Raw genomic sequence first — 21084 nt, 5'->3', positions numbered from 1 at the left:
ATTTACATCTTCTGCAGGAGACACCACTTAAGGTCTCAATTACCCTATGGCTGCAAGGGACCTCTTGGATCAGCTGTCTCATTGTCACCTGAGGGTCAATGAAATATATATAATTCCTGATAACTTTTGGCCTGTCTTGTTCAGACCAACAGCCTCAGCAACCTGCAGCACAGCTGACCACCTTCATCACTAAAATATGCTTCAAAGTGGCATCTATGCTTTCTGTCACCTTGCCCTATTGAAAACTGGTTGTTGTGGTTCCACAGATTCCTTCTCTCCTCCTTTTGGAAGAAAATTCAGTGGAGAAGTAGAGCCCATTCATAACTAGCCAGGGACCATGGAGGAGGATTAGCAAAGAGGAAAGAATAGGAAAGCAGAAAGCAGTCGTGACATGACCGAGAAATCAGAAGGATGAAGAGAGAAGAACTATGTGTTTGTGGTGGCAGATGCTCCACCAGACTTCCCACAGATGAAGCAGAAAGAGAAACACTGATTGTGTAATCTATCTGAAACCAACATATTTGCATAATTAACCCTAACTTCCTCACTGGATTCATTTCCCCCCTGTATTTGAACTGTCATTCTCAGTTACACCTTGGCAAGGACAAGGCAATTTAATTTCAAAAACTCTGAATCCTCCTTTTCCTGTGTTCCAATTTATATCTGAACCAAATGATCCAAAATCTAGGGACATTCACTTAATAACTTAATATCCATGAAGGTAGTAAGAAATCCAGACAATGCAGTATCAAAATGCCTGATGCAGTTGATAGCTTGGGATTTTTTTTTTTTTTTTAATTTTTTTTTTTTTAATTTATTTTTATTTAACATTCTCTTGATTCTTTCCTACTTACCATATATTTTGTTCGGTGAGTCACAGAAAGATGGCAGGAATGATAAGCAGAACAAAAAAGATAGCTGTTAAAACACAAAATCAGCACAGTTAGCACCTGGCATTATCTGTAATGCTCCCTAGGAATTACTATGATTACCCCAACTAGGAAAAACATGGGAAAAAAGGATCTCACCTTGACTCTACGCCAAGAGGCAATACCTCTTCCATAACGTCCCATTGCTTTGCTCCTTGGGGCAAATAGGACACCCTCAAAAAAGAGCAATGCTCTGGGAAATTAATAGCAGCCATGACCAAATGGTGATGGGCTAAGGATGCTGTGGTTTCTGGCAGAGCTTTCAGTATTTCTCCTTTCCCTTTATCTCGCTCCATTATTCCTGTGTATTATAATGTGTGCTACAAATGTCAGCAGGCTCCAGCTGGAATCCAGAGCCTTTGCTTGAAGTCTTGAACATGTGCAGAGCAAGAGACTATTTCTAATTTAGCAGCTAAAGGTTGAATTGAAGACAGGGAAGGGGGAGTAGAAAATCATTTCAGATTGATCTAAATGTACCAGTTTATCTGAGAGGAAATATTTTATTTGCTCACCCTTTTCAACCTCTTTGAATATGTGAAAGAAACAAAGCATTTAAACTATTACTAATTTTTTTCCAGTTAAAGTTATTCATTGAATCTACACAAACTTTTGGAGACAAAACTCAAACAGAATTCCAATTATAAAGCTACATTTTGATCTACTGATCTGAAAAAAGTCATCACAATCTGCTCTTATATTCATCATATTTCCTTTGGGAAAAAAAAAATGGTCTCTATAAAAGCTTGAGTGCTTAAACAGACTCTATTTACATTTTCTCTACTGACTTTTCACCCAGTACATGGGCATTGATGTTCCTTGAAGTTTGTTTATTAGCTTTTATAGCAGAGGTGGGTCTCTTCAGGAGCCCAGCAAATTGAGAGGCAAAGTCACTGATGTGAGGGATGAGGTGAAGCCCAAGTGCAATTAGGAGAATGGCATACCTGTCACTAGCTGTATCAGAGATGAGGAAAAGGAGGGATGAATTGTACCTACAAAGAGAGAGAAAATCATGATTTTGCATTTATTTACTGCTTCTAACAGAAGAGCCTGCTCATTTTCGAACCAAAGCAGGGATGAGGGTAGAGCCAAGATGGGTCGGAGAGGTCTTCCCCTGCACAGCAGACTTGATAATGGCCAGATTTGTCTTTTGGCCATCAGCTGACCTTTCCGGACTGGATATAAACACATCTGCTGCTCTGCTGAACATTAAGTGGACATAAAGTGAATTGTATCTTCTAGGGAACGGAATTGAGATTGCATCTTTATTTCGCATGAGATTGGGGAGGGAAGGATGACTTTCAAGTGCCAGGCTAGGGTTTGAAACATGGCTTCAAATCCATCTTATCCCCCAGAAATTCAACATAACACTTTCATATAGCAAGAAATTATTTGAATTTCTTTGAAATTGAAGTTCATTAGATTTTTCCCTTATTCTAAAAAGGAAGCTCTGAGCATGAGTCAATATAAAATACTGGCAAGTCTTCAACAAAAGATCCCATAGGAACTGTCTCTTCATAAATCCTTTGGTGCTGGGTGCTCAGGGGAGAACTGAGCAAAGGGAAAATCTGTTCCTTATCTAAATCTTATTAAAGACCTCACATTGTAATGAAGTGAAGGCAATACAATGATGGAATAAATTCTTAGAGCTCTAATTCATAGAATCACAGACTGGCTGAGGTTGGAAGGGACCTCTAGGGATCATCTAGTCCAACCTCCCTGCTCCAGCAGGGACACACAGAGCACAGGGCACAGGATGGCATCCAGGCAGGTTTTGAAGATCTCCAAGGAAGCAGACTCCACAACCTCTCTGGGCAGACTGTTCCAGTGCTCTCTCCCCCTAATTCCAAAGAATGAATTTGCTTAGATTTGAGTGTGTGTAATTCTTTTCTTCTTCAGGAGATGGGAATTATAGTCCTTCAGAAGTCAAAGCAAAAAAAAGTCCTATTTCATCATCTTATCTAATTTGTTTTTCATCATCCTAATTTTAATATTTCAACTATTTATAATCTCTGACCATTTAATAGGTTATACAACTTTTATCCTGATAGGGCTAAGCAATGGCAAAAAAACGATTACCTTTCAGGAGGAAGAAAAAACAAAAAACAATTTGTGATTGATTGCCATACCTGAAACACTCTGAACTAGACACCATTGGGAAACAGATGGATCTACAAAGAAGGGGAGAAATTCTCAGTTAAGGCTGACAATTTTTCCTACGAGAAATGTGGCTCATTTCTGCAGTCAGAATAGCAGCTAGAGGCAAAGATGGCCAAGCTCCACCATAGCATTGCGGTTATGAGTCACAAGGGTTGGTGTTCCTCTCACCTAGAACTGGCCTCCAAGATAGATAGTCATCTGGGCTCTGTCCTAGCCATTGGGAGAAACAGGTCCTTATAAGGTGCAATTCAGCTCATCCCAAGCCACACCTCTTAAACAGGGCAGCTAACATAGCACCTTTCACATCTGCTTCTCTGTGTTGTTTTTCAAGGTCAGATGCAGATGTCTGAGCAGTAGATGTCTACAGTGCCACAAGATAATTTTTTCCTTAAAGGCCTAAGTCCGGCTGACACTCTCATTTGGTAGGATCAAGTCATCTAAAGAGCTTGCTTTGATCCAGACCATTGGGATTGGCTTTCACCTGTATGAAATGGGGCACAGAGCTCCCTTGCGGGAGGTTGGGAGAGTAATGCAAGATTGAGAAGCGTAGAGGTGATGGATGGTTGAGTCCTACCATCTGCAATAGCTCTGCCTGCAACCCAGAGAACCTCGGTGCTGTCACAGATACTTGGTCTCTCTCCACGTGTCTTTGAGGGATCTCCATTGAACTGGTGCAGTGTGGAGTTAGGGGAGATGCCCTCATAGAAGGTGTTGTCCTAAAAGTGAGTTCTTAACCCAGAGCCAATAGACATACAGAGTCAAGATATTTGTTCATTCCTGCTCAGAGATGGGTGCTTAGTAGTGACTCCACATGGCTATCACACTTTCTCTTATCCTTATTTGCTATTTATTTACACTATTTTCGAAAATACTTTACACAAATCTCTCCACCCCATAGCCCAGCCAGGCTATTTCCTTGCACCAATGTGCAGAGCTGGAAGGTTCTGGCCCCTGCATGGCCATGATGTGAAGCCAGGACTACCATCTTACCTGACTCAATAATCTCTGATGGTCCCTTATAGCTGCTGTCATTGGTGCAGTGAATGTCCAGGGGGGTCCAGATGATATTGCCATTCTCCTCCTTGCATATGCGGATGCCCGAGGTGGGAGGGCGCTTGTCATAACCCTTCTGACACTTGAAATGCAGCACTTGCCCCACGCTATACGCTTTATTCTTTCTTAAAGAGGCATGTGGAAAGGCCTTGGGCATCCCACAGAAAGCTGTGAAACCACGAGGCAGCACACAGTCAGGCAGGTAGATCTAACCTTTGGTTTTCATTTGTGAAAGGGGTTTGTATTAGTAGGAGGCATAGACAAGCAGGGAATACCAAACTTTCCTAATTCATTGTGAGGATATCAAGCAGTCATTTGCTTACACCAGATTACTTGTTCAACAAAACAGATATTATAGCAAGATTTCCTTTCTTTATGACAACAAAAAGAAACCCTGAAGGTGCAATTTCCAAAATGGAAATTGCATGGAAATGAGCAGAGTAAGATTGCAATAGTACATGGGCTCCACCTTACCTTTCCAGTCAATTGCTGGAATATTTTCTCTTTTCTCAGGTTCAGGGCTCTGTGTTTTTCTTTCTGGCTTCTGTGGAGAGTCTACCAGAACCGTGGGAACCGTTGACAACAAAATGTTCTTGTCCGTGTGAGAGGTTTTATTTGCTGAATTACAGGACAAGCAGAAAATCCAAGTCAGAGCACCTCAACTTTTATAGTATAAACCCTTATAAGCTTTATTATGCAAAGGTAAACAGAAAAGATCATTTGTTATAGCAATGTCCAGAGGCATCTTATAATGATTAACTCATTGGAAAAACAGTGCTGCAGTGTGCATTAAAAGGACAATAATTACTTACGAATGCATTCAAAGTCCCTGTATGACCAATCAGCAATCCCGTGTGTACTCGTACATTGAATTCCCAGGTAGTGCCCACTTCTTCTCTTATAGCCTTGATCACAGTCATAATAGAGTTTGGTCCCCAATGGATATGCTTCAACAACATCAGCAAATTCAGTTCTCTGCAGAGATGGGCATTCTTCTGCAAACAAAACCCATAAATATGACACCATCTGCCTTACTCACCAAGAACTTCCTACAATTTTCTGTCTCATCAGTATCAGATCATACCCAGAGATCAGTTAAGTATCCATGATCAAATCATGCTCTCAACCAAAGGGTTGCAATCAAACCAGTCTCATATATGGTGGTGATGTTGAGAGGTAGAAGAAAGGGATCTGAAGAGATTCATCTAAGCTCCCTAAGAAAGTTCAAATTCGGGCCCAGAGGAAAACCAAGTGAAACCCAAGTTTTCCTGTCATCCACAGTGACTGCTGCTTTGAAGAGGTTATATATGAGAACTAAGGCCATAACACTGAAGCTGGGTAGGAAATGATTCCCACTTTCCAGTTTCTCTCTAAAGAACTCTCCAAGTGTATAGCTCCTAGAGCAATCAATTGGGACAGTCTCAGACCCAAGACAGACATGACTGTGGGGTATCTAAAAGGCACCTAAATGAAGAGGAAATGCATAGCCACAAGGTAACAGCACCATGTGCTCTGAACACCTGGGTCTGCCTGTGACTCAGCCTGGTTGAAATGAACCTGTGGTCATTTGAACTAATGCACAGTACAAATTCAGCTTCATCCTCCTCCTAATAGAGGGATGCTCACACCCTCAGAAGGTGTGAGCTAAAAGACGAATAGATTTGCAGTTCAGAATGAACACGCCAAAGAGAAGCTTACTGTGAAATAAGTTTGCAAACCTAAATATAACTTGCCCCAAAACAAGGACGTTAAGCATCGTGTCATTAGCAAATCACATCTAAATATACTTCTTAATCAGTTAGAATGAATTAAGTTGGATCATTTCAGTGCACTTGAGAAGTCAGCAGAAGCTGAGCTGAAGACGCAGACGCTGATGAAAGCACTATTTAATGATTATGTAAGGTCTAAAGGCTGAGAAATTCAAAGATAAAACATTCCGTTTGCATCAGGACTGGCATTCAGGAGCTTTGGGTACATGATCCATGGCCCTTGAAGCTTATGCATAATAGTCACAGCTATTATGAGTAAAATTTCTTAGTGTCTTCTGTGTCCTGTGTCTTCACATTTTCTGTAACCATAATTAATGCAGCCTTGGCAACCATCAAGAGTGACTGTGAATTCCTGATAGTTGTTCATATAGTGGCATCTGCCCTTGACTCCCAAGCTGCCTTCTCCTTGAAACAAAGCCATGCCTTGCTGCCAGTAATGCAATCAATGATTTCCAGACCTGGTCCTGCAATGCCCTTTCCTTTCAGAATCACCCATCATTTTCCTGCTTTGATATTTTCTGCCCTTTCTCCTTTTTTATTATCTCGCCACTTAATAAAAGTCACAGAGTTTGAAGAGGGCACCAATGAAAAGTGTTGTGAGCTGCTTAACAGCTAAGCTGCTTAAGGACTATTTCAATCCCCTTATATTTTTGTGTTATCAAAGGATTTACCTCCTCAACTGCATCAAACTGTGGCTTTGACAGAAGCTACTGTACCCGAAATAGTTAACCACATGGTTTACCACAGACTGTCAGGGTGATTAAAATTAAAGAGTTATCAGATTAGCAGCAGGCTGTGAGCACGTACTCTCACTTTCCCTAAGAGCTAAAAGCATGTTTCCCTCAAGACTTCAAAAGACTTCTTTGAAGCAGACTGCAGATCTGAATCTCAGCAAGAGACATTCAAACCTACAACTCTTTACTGTCTTCTTAAGAAAACCCACAGCATTTAGACTATTCATCATAAAGGGCAACTGTTGTTTTAATCAATGATCAAATGAAGTTAGGGTTCTTCTGAACTTACACACATCAGATAAGAAATGCAGAGAGATGATGTGCATGGGGTATTGTGAAAAATACCCGACTTTTACCCCAGTCACACTAGTATTCAACTCTCCTGGGTCCAGTCTCTTCATTCCATCCACGTCACTCAACGTCCTGTCTTCTAACACATAAGTCATGGCAATATCTTCTTTTCTGGCCTTCACAATCATATTCCTGACTCCAGCAACCATTCAGAAAGATGAATCTCTTAGACTTCATCAAGACCATTATGTCCTTCTTTTTACTTCATTCTTTTGATGTCTACTCCTTCACAGTTGCATCAAATATTTTATTCCCATTTTCAAGAACCTGCTCAACTCATCAACTCACATGTTCTTTCAAAGCATTGGCTTCTCTTTTTAATGAGAGCTTCATCACCCACTCATATGGTATGGAAGTCACCAGCTTCTGGGCTACTTATGTGGTGCCCCTTACACTTGCAATTGTCTTGCATAAATATGTACATTTCAAGGTAGCCAGTGTCATTATTCCTCTTAACTGTCTTTCTCCTTTTGTTATTCTCATTTCCCTGTGTATCAGTGGATTTTAGTCTCTAATGCATTTCCAGAAATTTTGGTGCTGTTTTCAAATATTATCATACAGCGAATGGAGAAATTAGAAGGGGACTTGTAACAGACAACCAAAATCTGTGCAACATATAACATAAAAGTAGATTTTGGATCTTCTCTTGTGGTATCTGGCAGAATATCCTAGCATGTCCACATTTGGGCACATGAATTATGCCCTGCCTTGTGCGAGTTCTTGACAGGTACTACATGAAGCTTAATTGCTTTTGGCCACTGATGCCTGGTAGAAGGTTAAATGGCAATTCTGTCATTTTTGCTTCTGTGATACACTTGTGTAGTCTCTAATCTGGTATTCTATCTGATAGTCTATCTATCTAGTACATCATCTATTCTTTTAGGGTAACATTTAGGGGCTGGCTCTGCCAGAGCACAGAAATGAAAGAGCGTGCTCAGTACAAAGGAAAATGTGTAAATATAAAGGAAAATGTGCTTACATTTTATCAGGTTTCCAGAATCAAAATTCTAGTTTGTGCTGCATTCCCTTCTAATTCTTGTTTAGCCACACCTGACTTGAAGGTCAGAAGCTTCAGATCACTTGCATGATTTCATGGCTAAAATAGACCCCTGAATTTTACCTAGGTACTTTTGTACTGAGTTCAATAATTTCTAGTTAACCGAAGCATATCTGCCTATGGGCAAATTCATTTATTAATAATGCCTGAAAGTTCAGAAAATCTCATACAAAGGCAATAGCAGTATATAGGCAACTTTCTCCTCAGCATTATGACTATACAATATAAAAAGACTCTTAATTCTCCTTTAATAAGACTACTTTCTTCTGATTTGTATTTATTGCCTAAAAAGTTGTTGCGTTGCAGCTGCCTTCCTTGTTTCCTTTCTCCAAAACCGTTGCAACACATCCATACATACAAGAAATGAAGGCTGAGATGATTGGCTGTACAGAGCGAGCCATGCGATCCTTAGAGACGGGGCAAAAACTGAGTGTCTCACAAAATTTACGGAAGGTGAACTCCACTAAGCTGTAGAAATGAAGGGCTTTACAATGAAATGCAAAATAACTGTTAAAATTCTCACAATAATTACGACAACAGTCTTTCAGTGCCCGGACCAATTTGAAAAACAGAGCATCACTTGTTGCACGTGTGTTTTACCCAGTTGAATCCCCTTGAACTTGCCACCACTTACTGTCCCCAAAGGGCAGACACAAAGCTTTGGGCTGCTCTCAGCACCTAATGTCTTTGTGTAGGCTGAGGGGAAAGGAAACTATTAGCTAAGTCACCATCAATTCTTTCAGTCCTTGGGTTTCTCCCTGATGTTTCCCATTCAAATACGTAAGTAAGACAAGCAAAACTTTGGTTGCAGAGGATGTACTGGCAATATTAGGATTTTTGAAGATCACCTATTTATTTCTCTTTAGTGCCTGAGCTGGAAGACTAGTTTTAGGTAAGGGATCAGAAGTTTCTAACAGGTATTATTAGTATTAGGTAAAGACAGGCAATGAGTCATGCCACGACAAAATTTCCTCTGTCTCATGACTCTGTCACCAACTTTGACATTGTTCTGATGTAAAGTTAAAACTCTCAGATGCAAAAATAGGATTTTTTTTTTTCCTAAATAAAAAGCTGGTTTGAAAGGAGCAGTAGGAAACTGGCTGCTCTGTAGATTTGATTAGAAGCAGTGGAAGAAACAAGCAGCTCATGCACCTGACTACTTCAGAAATGAAAATAACTCTTCCTCAGAGATACCAGGAAACCAAACTGTCTCAAAATGAAGATTCTTCCAGATGTACCTGAAAAGAGAGTGCACCCTGGGGGCTCATATGCAGTCAGAAACTAGCTGCTCTCGAAATAAACTGCGTATCTTGAAGACAAAACTGATATGGGTGAAGAGAAGGAATCGATACCAGCAACTGGACTCAACGGGTAACAAACTTATTCTAATTTCAAAACTTTTTCCAAAAGGGTAGGTTAATGTTACCTGTATCTCTGCCTGCTTCCTTCCCATCCTCAGCCTGCTTCCTAGACTAATAGACCTAGACTTCCTAGATTAATGCTGGCTTTTGTCTCTGTGGATTTGTAAGCCCACAATAGATCTGAGTTGTGAAGCAGAGGTGCAGATTGGAAATTTATGCAGATCTGTCTGAGAGACTTTAGCTATTTTGTAGACCGTATAGAGACTAAATCATCTTAGTCGTAATGGATTTACAATTTAACTAACAGAAGTACAGTACAAATAAAATCGCAAGAATTCATGAAAACAACAATGGAGAAGAGATAAGAAGATGGGTTTTAATATTTCTAACAGTGGAGAAGGGGCATGTCCTATGATGAAAACTAGTTTTAGTAGATCAGTGATCAGCAGATCAATGTCTGCTGAATTTGCTGGTACTAGAAATTACCTCTGCTGCAAAGTCAGTATTAAATAAGCTGGAATGTGAATAAGCAGGAGCTATCTGCTGGCTTTCGGTGGAAATTTATGGAAATGGAAAATTATAGCTAGAAGAGATGCACCTCTCATCTCTTGGCTCACTCATACCAACCAGCTGTTTGCAGTTGACATTTGCTGTGGAATCTAATATAAAATGAAGTGAAATGTGCTATACTTTTAAATGTTTCTTCAAAGAGCAAGGCCGGCGTTGGTTTGAGAGTGAACTAAGATTTCTTGCTCTGAGGGAGAGTTCCCAAGCACAACTCTAGCCCAAAGAACCGGTCTTCTTTGTTCCACCTGTAAGGACTGGAGTTGGACAGAGTTCTCCAGGGAATAGGAGACATCTAACTTTTGTTCTCCGAAGCACTGCTGTAGGCACCTCCCTCTTTAGTAGCTACAGTGACAGCCTTGGAAAAATAACGCTACATACCCACACTAGGAACCAGTGTGGTTTAGGTAATGCAGTCATTTAATTTTAAACCTTACTTTTCTGTGTTTACCACCAAGAAGCCCTAAGAGGTTGCATCTTTTACTGACCCAATCAATTGTTCTTTGACTGAGTATCAGTCTTCCCTCCTACTAAATGCAACTAAATGCATCCATCACCAGATCACCCTTGTTATAACACATAGACTAAATGAAGTGCCAATGACATGAGATTCATCTGATCAAACGCAGACAACCACAGACAGACTAGCTGTTTAAATTCCCCATGTAGTTCCTAGAAAAGGATTTACAAGACATGATTCATCTCATCTTGCAGGGGCTATCTGCAAACTGGTAGATGATCCTAAAAATGCTGCTTTCTCTCCACTGGCTTTGAAGGGTGTCCAATCTGATAATGCAGATGGCTGAAGCTGAGCAAGATGAGTGTTTAGTTTGTTCTGGACGAAGAAGTCAGGATGGGCACTTGGACAGCAAATTTAGAATTGAAAGAAGGAAAGTTAGGAAAGATGGAGAGTGTTTGATGAGTGAGGGAAAGTGATGAAAATTAGCCCAAACATAGTGTAGAGAAGGTACAAAACAGAGGATGGGGACATTTGTTTTTCTCATTCTTTTCTTATTGGATGTTTTGAATCTTCTTGGTTCTGTGGTAAAGCCACACAGCTTGAATTCATTTAAGGTAAATACTGCAGCAGAGCACACAATGTCTGGCTTTGAAAATATTGTTTGTGAAGAGCTTTGTTTTGGTGCATGACATTGGAGTTTTGAACAAGGTTGACTATATTTTACATACATCTGTAATTTCAGTAACACTTGTCTCTTCAGTAATTCCATCTAAAGGGAAAGACACATAATTAAGAAAGAAAATTGTCTTTTTAAGCAGCAGCAGATGCTTCAAATCCTTTTCTTTGGCTTGAACTTTTTCAGTGTCATCCTTTGTGTCATCTTTATGGAAATTGTTCCTAAGTGGTGATGATGCTTCTGCATGTAGCATGCTGCCACATAAAGAGGGCTGTATATTCCTTGTATGGAGGCTCACACCTTAGAAATGAGGAACATAAAGAAAAGGCAGCAAAGATGACAGGGTGCTGCTAGTGTGGTGGGGCTGAGGAAGGGAGAATTGAGCAAAGAAGGTCATGGAAGGACTCTGTAAGTGTGAGTTCTGGAGAAGCCCTGGAAAAAAGATGTGGAGAAAACCTGGTGAATCAGACTGCAGAATTGTTCTAAGATTCAGAATTGGGGTCAGGAGATGGAAGTAAGGGATAGAAAGCATCCAAAAGCCATGATTTGAAGACATCATTAGGGTAAGAGGAGAAGCAAAGGCTTCAGATGGAGATCAGGGAAGACCACAAGGAGACTAGAAGTCCAACATTATGAAAACAATAGTGAGCAAGGTCAAAGCTGTGCTTTCCAAGAATAGCCAAAGAAGTACTTTTTTACAAAGATGAAAGGAAAGGACATAACAGAATTTACCTAAAGACTGGGCAGGGATATGAAGAGGAGACTGGAAGACAGTCTTTGCAGTTATGGGTGATGCTGAGATAAAAGCACTAATGAAATTAGGAGAGAATACTCAATGGTGGCATATCCTCCGTGCCTGAAACAGTTCTTCCATCTCAAGATGAAAGCAGATACTGCAGGGACTCTGTCCAGAACTTCACCCTGCTTTTTTTTTCCATCAGGATCGCAATTTTAGCATTCTTTTTTGGTTGTAGCTGTGTGTTTGTCACTTTGCCGCTGAGGCCACTACAACTGGGGGTTTTATAAAGGTATATTGCTCTTTGGGTGACCTTACAGGAGGCACAATGACAACTTGAATTTATTCTGCACGGCATTTCAAATTCGTGGCAGCGAGCACTCATAAGCAAGTATAATGGGAAAGAAATTCCTCTCATTTAAATGTTCTGGTGCCCATCTTGTGTGAATTAAATCCAAATGAATGAAATTCCTTCCTTTGTGAGTTCGAATGCTTTCCAGGTTTGAGTTGCAAATCTATTCAGTGTTCTGAATGATTCTGGTAAGATGAATAGTAAGATTGTGCTTGCCCCTCACCTGGCATAAATGAAACCTAGTCCATGCCTGAAGCTTCTAAGCACTGCTCTTATGCAGAGAATACATGAAATAATCTTATGCTATTCTGGAGAAAAACAGGTGCCATTTAATTTTTCCTAAATGACCGATCACCCCGTGCCTCAGTTTCCCCAGTTGTGCAGAAGAAGACTTTGCCCTCAGCCCAAAAATAAAAGGCTTTTTATTTTCTTCCTCTCTTAGAGATATTTATTCTTCAGATTGTGTTTTGTCCATAAACGATCTTCCGAACAACTTCTAGGTGGGATTATTTAAAAATAAAAACCCTGAACTCACAATATTGGGAAGAGCTAAAAAGGCTAAGGAAAAATATTATGAATACCATTGTACGTATTGGACTAGAGAGATATGAAGCTAATTTTTGACCAGAGCTTGATCTAGCCTTGTTCTCTTCAACAGAGAGGACTTCTTGTCTTTTCTATGTCCCTTTAAAGAATAAAACCAATATGTCTTGCAGCAACAATATTTTAGGCATGTCTAAAATAAAAAGTCCTAAATTGGCTGAAGCAGTATTTCTACCTCAGTCTGCTATTTGCAGAGAGAAATTATATATATGCATTTTAATATTAATAATCAGGCAATTTCAATTAATAACAAATAATACTGAATTTGACATTTAAGTTTAAAGATTGATTTAATTAATATTAAGCAATATTAATGTTACCTTTAAATATTGGAAAAAGACATTCAAAATATATACAGGAAGCTGAGCGAGGAAGAACCTGGTGGCACAGAGAATGCAATGGTATGCATTTATTCACACAGCGAAGAATTAAATCAAATAGCATAACATGCAACTGCTTAACACCTCTCAATTTTTCCAAAAAGCAGAAAGATTTCTGATAAACGATACTTGCCTGCAAGAATTCTCACAATGTGTCCCAGGTACAGTAATACAGAGAGCATGATATAGGGGACCTGACTCATCCCAGAACCGATCCTATTTACATATCTCTGGCTGCACATCTCACAGTGGTACTCTCTCATATAGCACTCAAAAAAACCTGCTGTGAGCACTGGCATTTCACTTGGCTCTGCAAAAATGGGTGAAAAGATGAAGCATTTATGGGCAAAGTTCTTTAATGAGAATAAAACCACCTACATGGTTTAAATTAAGATCTTTCCTGGGTAGTATTAGTGCAGTTGATTGTTTTTAAGCCATCCAATCCCTCTTGGAGGCACTCCGACCTTTGTAAAATTAGCACCCTTGCTAGAGATGATCCATTAGCAGTAACAGTATCTGTGTATCTAAAATCCTCCCTTAGGCTCTATCTACTCTTACCACTATATCTAGAAATCACCAGAGGAAGAAGCAGCATAGAGGACATAAGCATATAGATGGCACATAGACGATATAAGACAACCACAAACCAACATTTTTCCCCTCCAATCTCAAACGCTCTTATATATCACCATACCATTTCTTAACACATGCACTCGTCTTAATAAGTGAACCAAACATAGACAATATTACAATTCATCACAGGACAAACCCATGGCAAATGCTGAATGAAGCAGCTACTTCCTTTTATTGTTTGTAGGTAATATCGGTTGGCATGTGTGGCTGAAAGAGCACGTGGTGTCTTTAGTACCTACAGTCAGCTTGGATGCTATGTTTTAGCTAATAGCATTGCCATGAATCTTACCTCTGGAGCTAAGATTGGCATTTTGGTGTCTATTTTTGCATTTCCTAAAGTTACATGTAAAATGGAAAAAAAGCAAACTCAAAGAGCTACCTAAGGCACACAAGGCTGCTTTGATCTACCCACCGTTCCAGTGATGGGTTGGAGGATACATACATTACTCAGACAAAACAAATTATCATGAACTGCTCTGGGTTGTCTCCACTTGATGGTCTGTGGGCACAAAACCCTCTTCTCTCATTTCCTTAGAAAAACAAATTCCTTAAGCTCTTGATGTCTTTCCTTACCTGAAAGAAGTCAGAACGTTGTGAACCTCCTCTGGGAGTGACCACAAAAAAATATATATATTTTTTCCCTCCCCAAAATGCAGAAATAGTCTTTTACCTGTTGCACTCGCCTTGATGGATCCAACCATGAGCCACATCAAAAGGCACTTGAGCTCCATGGAATGTGTTCACATCTTCTCTCCGCAGTGCTGAGGGTGAGGAAGGTTCTCAGAAGCGAGAGGCTCGTGTGGGGAGAGCCAACAAGGTGTCTATGGCACACTTAGCCCCACAGGAAACCTTGTGAGGACCTGGTGCTCGCTGGTCAGCCGAATCACCGCCGCGCTGGCTGGCTCCGCTTGCGTGCGTGAGGGCTGCTCTCTGTTCAGGTATTAGTAGCTTTTATCCAGGAAATCATACTTAATGCTAAGCGTCGCATGGTGTGCCGTCGTATGTAGGAAGTGGTTTGACACATCAGTTACTGACTCTGGGGCTGTTCCACTACAGTTGTGGCCAGGAGAACGGGGCAAGGTTTTAACAGCTCTGTGAAGTCATTCGACTCCGAATTTATGGCTGCATGGGAATCTGACGGTGGCTTTTGGTCTGGAGGAGTTGATAAATGACAGTGGACCTTATGCCCCATTGTTGTGACCCACCTATGCAAATAAAAAGAAACCCTGGAGGTAACGCCAGGGCTTTTTGGAGATCTCTGCCTACTGACCATTTGCTTGGACTTCTCAGAGATCTTTATCTGCTGATGTTTTTTGATCCATGCTGTTTTTCTGAGTGACAAAACAAACTTCTAGAAGTTTGCAAGTTTGAAGAAAAATACGTATTAGGTCCATGTAGGCAGGTTTTGAAATGATATCTCTCATTCCTAAACTGCCTGGCCATTCTTCAGCGAAGCCCAGTCTTCCAAATGTCAGTAAAAAAAGGAAGAATGATGCCCTCCCACCAAAAAAAATAGAAATAATCAAGAAAGTATTGCATATTTTATAGTTTGTCTATAGTCATTTCTACATAAATCCTTTTCCTTTAATGCCTAGAGAATTAGTTGGAATAGACTATAAAAAAGAATAAATTAAAACTCTCTGTGTTATTTTCTACTGATGTGCTTAGATCACCTATAAAATGCATTACCTATTACTGTGACGTGTTTATCGTGTCAGATACCTGCTTCCTCTATATAAACCTTTAATAAATGAAAACTTCATAACAAATATGACTAAGAAATATAAGTGATGTATTTGAAATGTGGCTACAGAGAGAGGCTACTGTCCTCGCTGTCCATCCTTGCTCCATGGACAGTTAGGACCACCGTGTTAGTGCGGAGGACATTTCTACCACTTCATTTCCCATATTCAGTAGTGCAACAGGAAACACCACAGAAATGCCAAAGGACTTGGAGAGCTTCATGCTTGAGACATCTGTCGGAAAGACACAGGCCCCGGATTTGCACCTGTGAAGTTTCCAAGAAGGCCAGAGATAAGCAATTGCCCCATGCCCCACCACCGCCATGCCTGGGAAAACATATTTGCACAAAGAAGAATCAGAGACAAGTTTTCTCATGATTTGTTTTTCCTCTGCAAAAAAAAACATAGTGTGCTCATTGCACATGCAGGGGTTTGCACCACAGCTTCTGCTTTTGTTTCTCCCTTGGGCAAACTTCAATTTTGCTGCATTTTATAGCTGTTTGCATGCTGGCAACAGCCGCTTGGGCAGAAGGTTCAATTTTGGCAGGTGAGTGAAGCCACGTTCACCCTTTAATGCAGCTTTTAGGCAGGAAAACTCAGGGCAGAGGGGTAATAGCTGCTAACATTTTATTAGCAAGGGTGAGTATTTAGCCTACTAAGAGCATGTGATGTTCCCTGTTGGAAAGAACGGTGACCTCTCAGGTGGCTAATTGCTCCAAGCACAGTTTGCACAAGAAAGACTCATAACTCTGGTATTCAGGCTTGGTAAAGGTCAGAGAAGCGGTTACCGCTTGTGCGAGCAATTAGTTAGGTCAGCTTGTGAAATAGGTCAGCTTGCTGAGTGATTCCTGGAAAAAAAAAGAAAAGAAAAAAAAGAAAAAAAAAAGAAAAAAGAAAAAAGGGGAAAAAAAGAAAAAAAATACTTCTGGGCACTGCAGGCAAAAAGTGTTCATCTGACTCAAAGCAGAGCTTCACATAGAAAGGAGGCAGATGAGAGAGGGAAAGGGAGCAGGCTAGGGAGAAAGTCACCTAAACACAGGAAAAAAAAAAAAAAAAAGAGGAAAAAACACAGTTATCTTTGCAATTTAGCTGATTAGCTTGACGTCATGCAAAGAAGTGTGACAATAAAAGAGGCAAATAAAAGAGGCAATAAAAGAGGCAAAATGTGATGGAAAGCTAGAAAGTGATGGAGGGAAATGGACATCTTGAGTGTTTTACAAGGTGTAGTGGGGAGAAGAAGGTGTTGGACTCCCTGTTGCTTTTTGAACTTTCTTCCAAAAACAATTTCATTGAAGAATAGGAGGTTTTGATGCTCAGGACAGTATTTTCTTTCAGGACTAGAAGGGAAAGAGACTGTCACATGGTTCAGATCATCATAGACAAGTGAGAAAGGCAAAGCAAGATTTTGAAGATTATTTTTGGTTTTAAAAACTGCTGCTAGATCAAGCAAAATACCAAAAAGGAATTCCCAGAGAAGAAAACAGCAAGAAAATAGAAAAACATTTTTGCAAATGCTACTGCACACTGAATCCTTTGGTCTGGAGCACTCACTAATGAAGGTGGCAAGTTTATTTTTCATTGTCTCTGATGGAGCTTTATCTGACAGGAAAAAGAAGAAAAGCAGAATCATACAGAAGCTGGGGAGAAAAGAGAAATTCATATGGGCCCATAAGAAGGATTCGTATAGAAATTCATATGGCCCCTATCAAGGCGTTTAATGCTCGATGTTACAAGCATAAACAATTCAGCTAGTTGAAAGTTGTAGCCTTGTCCTGTTTAAAGAAGTGGAAAATATCCATATAACTCACTAAAATGAGTTATTTGCTTTCTCTATGCTTTCTTTCCTTTTTTTTTCACTTCTCTGCTGTGAATTGCTCTTATGTGAGCCCTCTGTTCAAGGGAATGCCACTTCATGTAGACCTTGGGGGGCTCTAATAGCTAACTGAACGCTGTTAATCAGTACATTGCTCACATAGCCTTGAAATTATGGTGGTGATAGTTATTAACTCGTGTTATTTACTGCTTGACTTGGAAGAAAATGTGTGGGGAGCTCTGCTGTAGGCATGTGATATGGTGCTATTGTGCTTAACAGCTGAAATTCATAAAGCTGGATTTTGCACTTAAACAGACTGTTCTTGGCTTCTTTTACAGAATACATAGGGTATTATGGTTAGTATTGCCACCAACCGTCTTTAAAAATGCCGTGACAGCATTCAGTGGCCATGGTCCCACTTCCTTGCTTTGGGGTGGCTCTATAATGAAGACTATATCAGCTCCAATTTCTTCTTTCTTTCAGCCACTCTTATGTTCTGGGCCAGTCTTTTCCAAACTTTTCACTAGTAGAATGCCTCTTCTTGGAGGTTGTTTGCCCTTTGCAGCTGCATCATGTTTCTTTCCCTTTTTATATCCTTGCTGGTTCTCCCTTGCCATGGCGTTTACATAGTTTCCTCCTCCACCATCACAGCTAAGTATGAACATTTTTTTTCTCCGCAACCTGGAAGATGCTAAGTGCAGACTAAACTTTTAGGGAACAAATAAAGCAATCTTAGAAAGTATCTCCTGTGAACTATTTCACAAATGTGGAACTCAGTCAGATGTGTGGAGCTGTTCATAGGATGAGAAAAGGCATATCTGGGAGGTAAGGGCCATTCCTATTCTCCATAACACTCCACAGACAGCATCTAGCACTGCTCCAAAGCAGGAGAATCCTGTTTTTACTGTGTGCTAGAAAAGATCATCAGAACTTTTTTCCCCAATCTGATTGTTTACAGAGGCCAAACTGTTTTAATTGGTGCTTTTTCTCCATAAAGGTGAGTCAGAGCACATGTGGCACGTACCTTAATTGGAGCAGATTTTACAAGGTCAACAGCTTTAATGCAAAGGAGTCTTGTATGGTCAAAAGAGCTGTAAAAGTTCCCCATTGAGTCAATGAAGACAGTCAGCAAGAGCATCTAGAGAGTGATTCACCTCCTCTTTTGGACATATACATCAAGATAAAATGAATCATGCATTAGAACTGCCCTCCCTCCTTCCCATCTGCTTTAACCAGTTTAAACTAAACACAGACCTTCTAGGCAACCACAGCAGGATGAGATGAATGCAACCTGAAAAAAATTTACTGAATTTCACAAGGGAATTTAACATGCTTGTTTAGTGACTGAATGCAGCCCCCCTTGTCAAATGTTTTGGAAGCAGTTCATCACTTTCCTATTAAGGATTCCTTTCACAAGCACTGTGTTCTGTGACAAATAAGGAAGGAACATAAAACTCAAAAGGATCTCAGCAGTCCAGGATTCAGTGTCTGGCTAAATCCATCAACCAGGTTGCTTAGTGTCCTTTATTAGCTCCGTTATTATGCTCTATCAAAAGGTGGAGCAGATCTGTGTTAATTGAAAGGGATCTGGTGTGTTCCAACCACTCAATAGGTACCAAGTGTATTCATAATTTAGTACAAAGCAGGGAGCGAGAATGTACATCTCCACTTTCTTCATCATGCTTAGTAACATTGTTGGTGCCATGAATATTTATTATACCATGGCTCACTGTAGACAAGTCTAGAGTATGCCTTTTGGCATACTTTCTGTTTAGGGACATAGTGTCCATCACCTGATTCATCCCCCATTCCAATCTTTTGATGTTGTCAATCTCCACAGTCTTCTCCAGCAACAAGTTGCAGGAATTCAATACCCCTGTGCAAAGAATCTCTTTGATTCTATTCTCTTGGACTGTCTAAATCTCTGTGTTGAGCTCCTTATTCAACATGCCCTGTATCTTTACTCAGTTTAAGTAGGAATCTTCATACTGTCTGTCAAGTTAGGAAAATACACTCTTGCTGAAATATAGGTGAATTATAGTGCAAAAATTGTCTCTAAATCTAAAAAAGGAAAAGAAAAAGAAGAAGAAGAAGAAGAAGAAGAAGAAGAAGAAGAAGAAGAAGAAGAAGAAGAAGAAGAAGAAGAAGAAGAAGAAGAAAAAGAAAAAGAAAAAGAAAGTGTCTGTAAATGGTTCAAATCAAATTGGAAGAGTGCCTTGACTGGCACCAATTAACTGCCAGAAGTGAAGGATATATTGAAAGGGGTTCCCTAGGTGGTATCTTGGGTCTTAGGCTACTCAATATTTTCAGCAGTTGTCTGGATGATGAGTGCAGACTCTGCTTACTGTGTTTGCAAAAGATGCTAAGCCAGGAAGGACAATGAAAATATGGCAGGAAGGCAATTCACCATGACCTCATACGCTGGACAGAAAAACGGGAATGCAGTTTAAAGAATAAGCACAAGTATTTTGCATAGGCAGAATTAATCTCCCTATCGACCAGATGGAGTGCATGCATCACTAATGAGATAGTGTTTTCCAGAAACCAAGTGGAGGCTTGCATGCAGAACACCCATCTGCAACGTCACACTCATGAAAAACATAAATGACATTCTGAAATGTATAAAATGTGCAAAGCAATTTCTTTACATTGTGACATAAACGTCACAAATCTGATACATCAGGAGATACATGATACATCAATCTGATACATCAGGAGAAATATGGAATTTCCTTAATTATGGAAATTAAGAGGAAAGTGATGAGAGTGATAAGAGATACAAAACATGATGTAAAAGAAAAGACTGAATAACTTGGCATTGTGGAAACGTGATAGAGAAGGAGACAATATAACAGACTTCAGCAGTGACAGAGGTGGAGCAGATTCTTTCTGGACATGGCCCTCAAGTTCTCTTGCAGCACTGGAGTCTATGATCTGTTAAGGATCGTGCTCTTCCTCCTTGATTTCTGGTCACACAGTGCAGAAAGCTGCAATCTGTGACCCAACCTCATAACCTATAGCCAGACAAAGTCCTTCTGCACTAGCATTAGTTCTTACTTGATGTGTCACCTACCTTTTTGGCAATTTCTCATAGTTTGCATGACCTTTCAACCAGATAAAGAAATCCAATTATTTGGATTGTTGCTTAGCCTACAAAAATGCCTGGGCCACCTTCTGTTTTAATAGGGTCCGGGATTGTTCTGGGGTCTAGAACTATGTGAAAAAATGCATGTTTTATATAATATAACAGTATACATTGTGCACCGCTGTAGAGGTTAGTCAGTCTTGATTTATCTTGAACATTGAATATGTAATATCTTCCTTCTTTTTATCAAGAAGGTTTTATCCCATATCCAGTAAGCACATATCAAAGGTGGGATTCATCTCACCTTTAGAGACCCACACAGGAGACATCTACATCTGAGCTGTCTGTCTAGACTCTCTTCATAGTCAATGAAGTCAAGTAGACTCATCTAGGGAAAGACTGTGTCTTCAAAAATGTTTTAAATAGGGCAGATGGAACATGACCTGTAAGTATCTGTTTCTCTCCATTGAAAACAAATGCAATCTAGATGACAAGCTCATACAGAGATACCCTATATCCTAGGACATCCCTAGGAAATCAGGACAGATGAATCTGATGTCCAGCAAATGTTAAAGCATAGTCTAGTACCTTTTAACACCTTTGTCACGATATCCAGTGAACTTCTCTTG

The 21084-nt window shown here is 40.1% G+C and overlaps 1 protein-coding gene across 1 annotated transcript; it reads right to left on the bottom strand.

Moving 5' to 3' along the window:
• Positions 1-874: 874 nt before the first annotated feature.
• LOC112958573 (interleukin-2 receptor subunit alpha-like) lies at positions 875-14561 on the bottom strand. Its single transcript, XM_026052453.1, is given in 6 exon segments — positions 875-918; positions 1871-1918; positions 4077-4307; positions 4614-4757; positions 4952-5134; positions 14486-14561. Coding segments are annotated over 6 exon segments (726 nt in total).
• Between the last annotated feature and the right edge of the window lie 6523 nt (positions 14562-21084).

This window comes from Nothoprocta perdicaria, unplaced genomic scaffold, assembly GCF_003342845.1.
Source record: "Nothoprocta perdicaria isolate Ctin4 unplaced genomic scaffold, notPer1 scaffold_89, whole genome shotgun sequence".
Classification (NCBI taxonomy): Eukaryota; Metazoa; Chordata; class Aves; order Tinamiformes; family Tinamidae; genus Nothoprocta; species Nothoprocta perdicaria.
The sequence above is the reverse complement of the archived record's forward strand: the minus strand, read 5'-3'. Positions and strand labels throughout refer to the sequence as shown.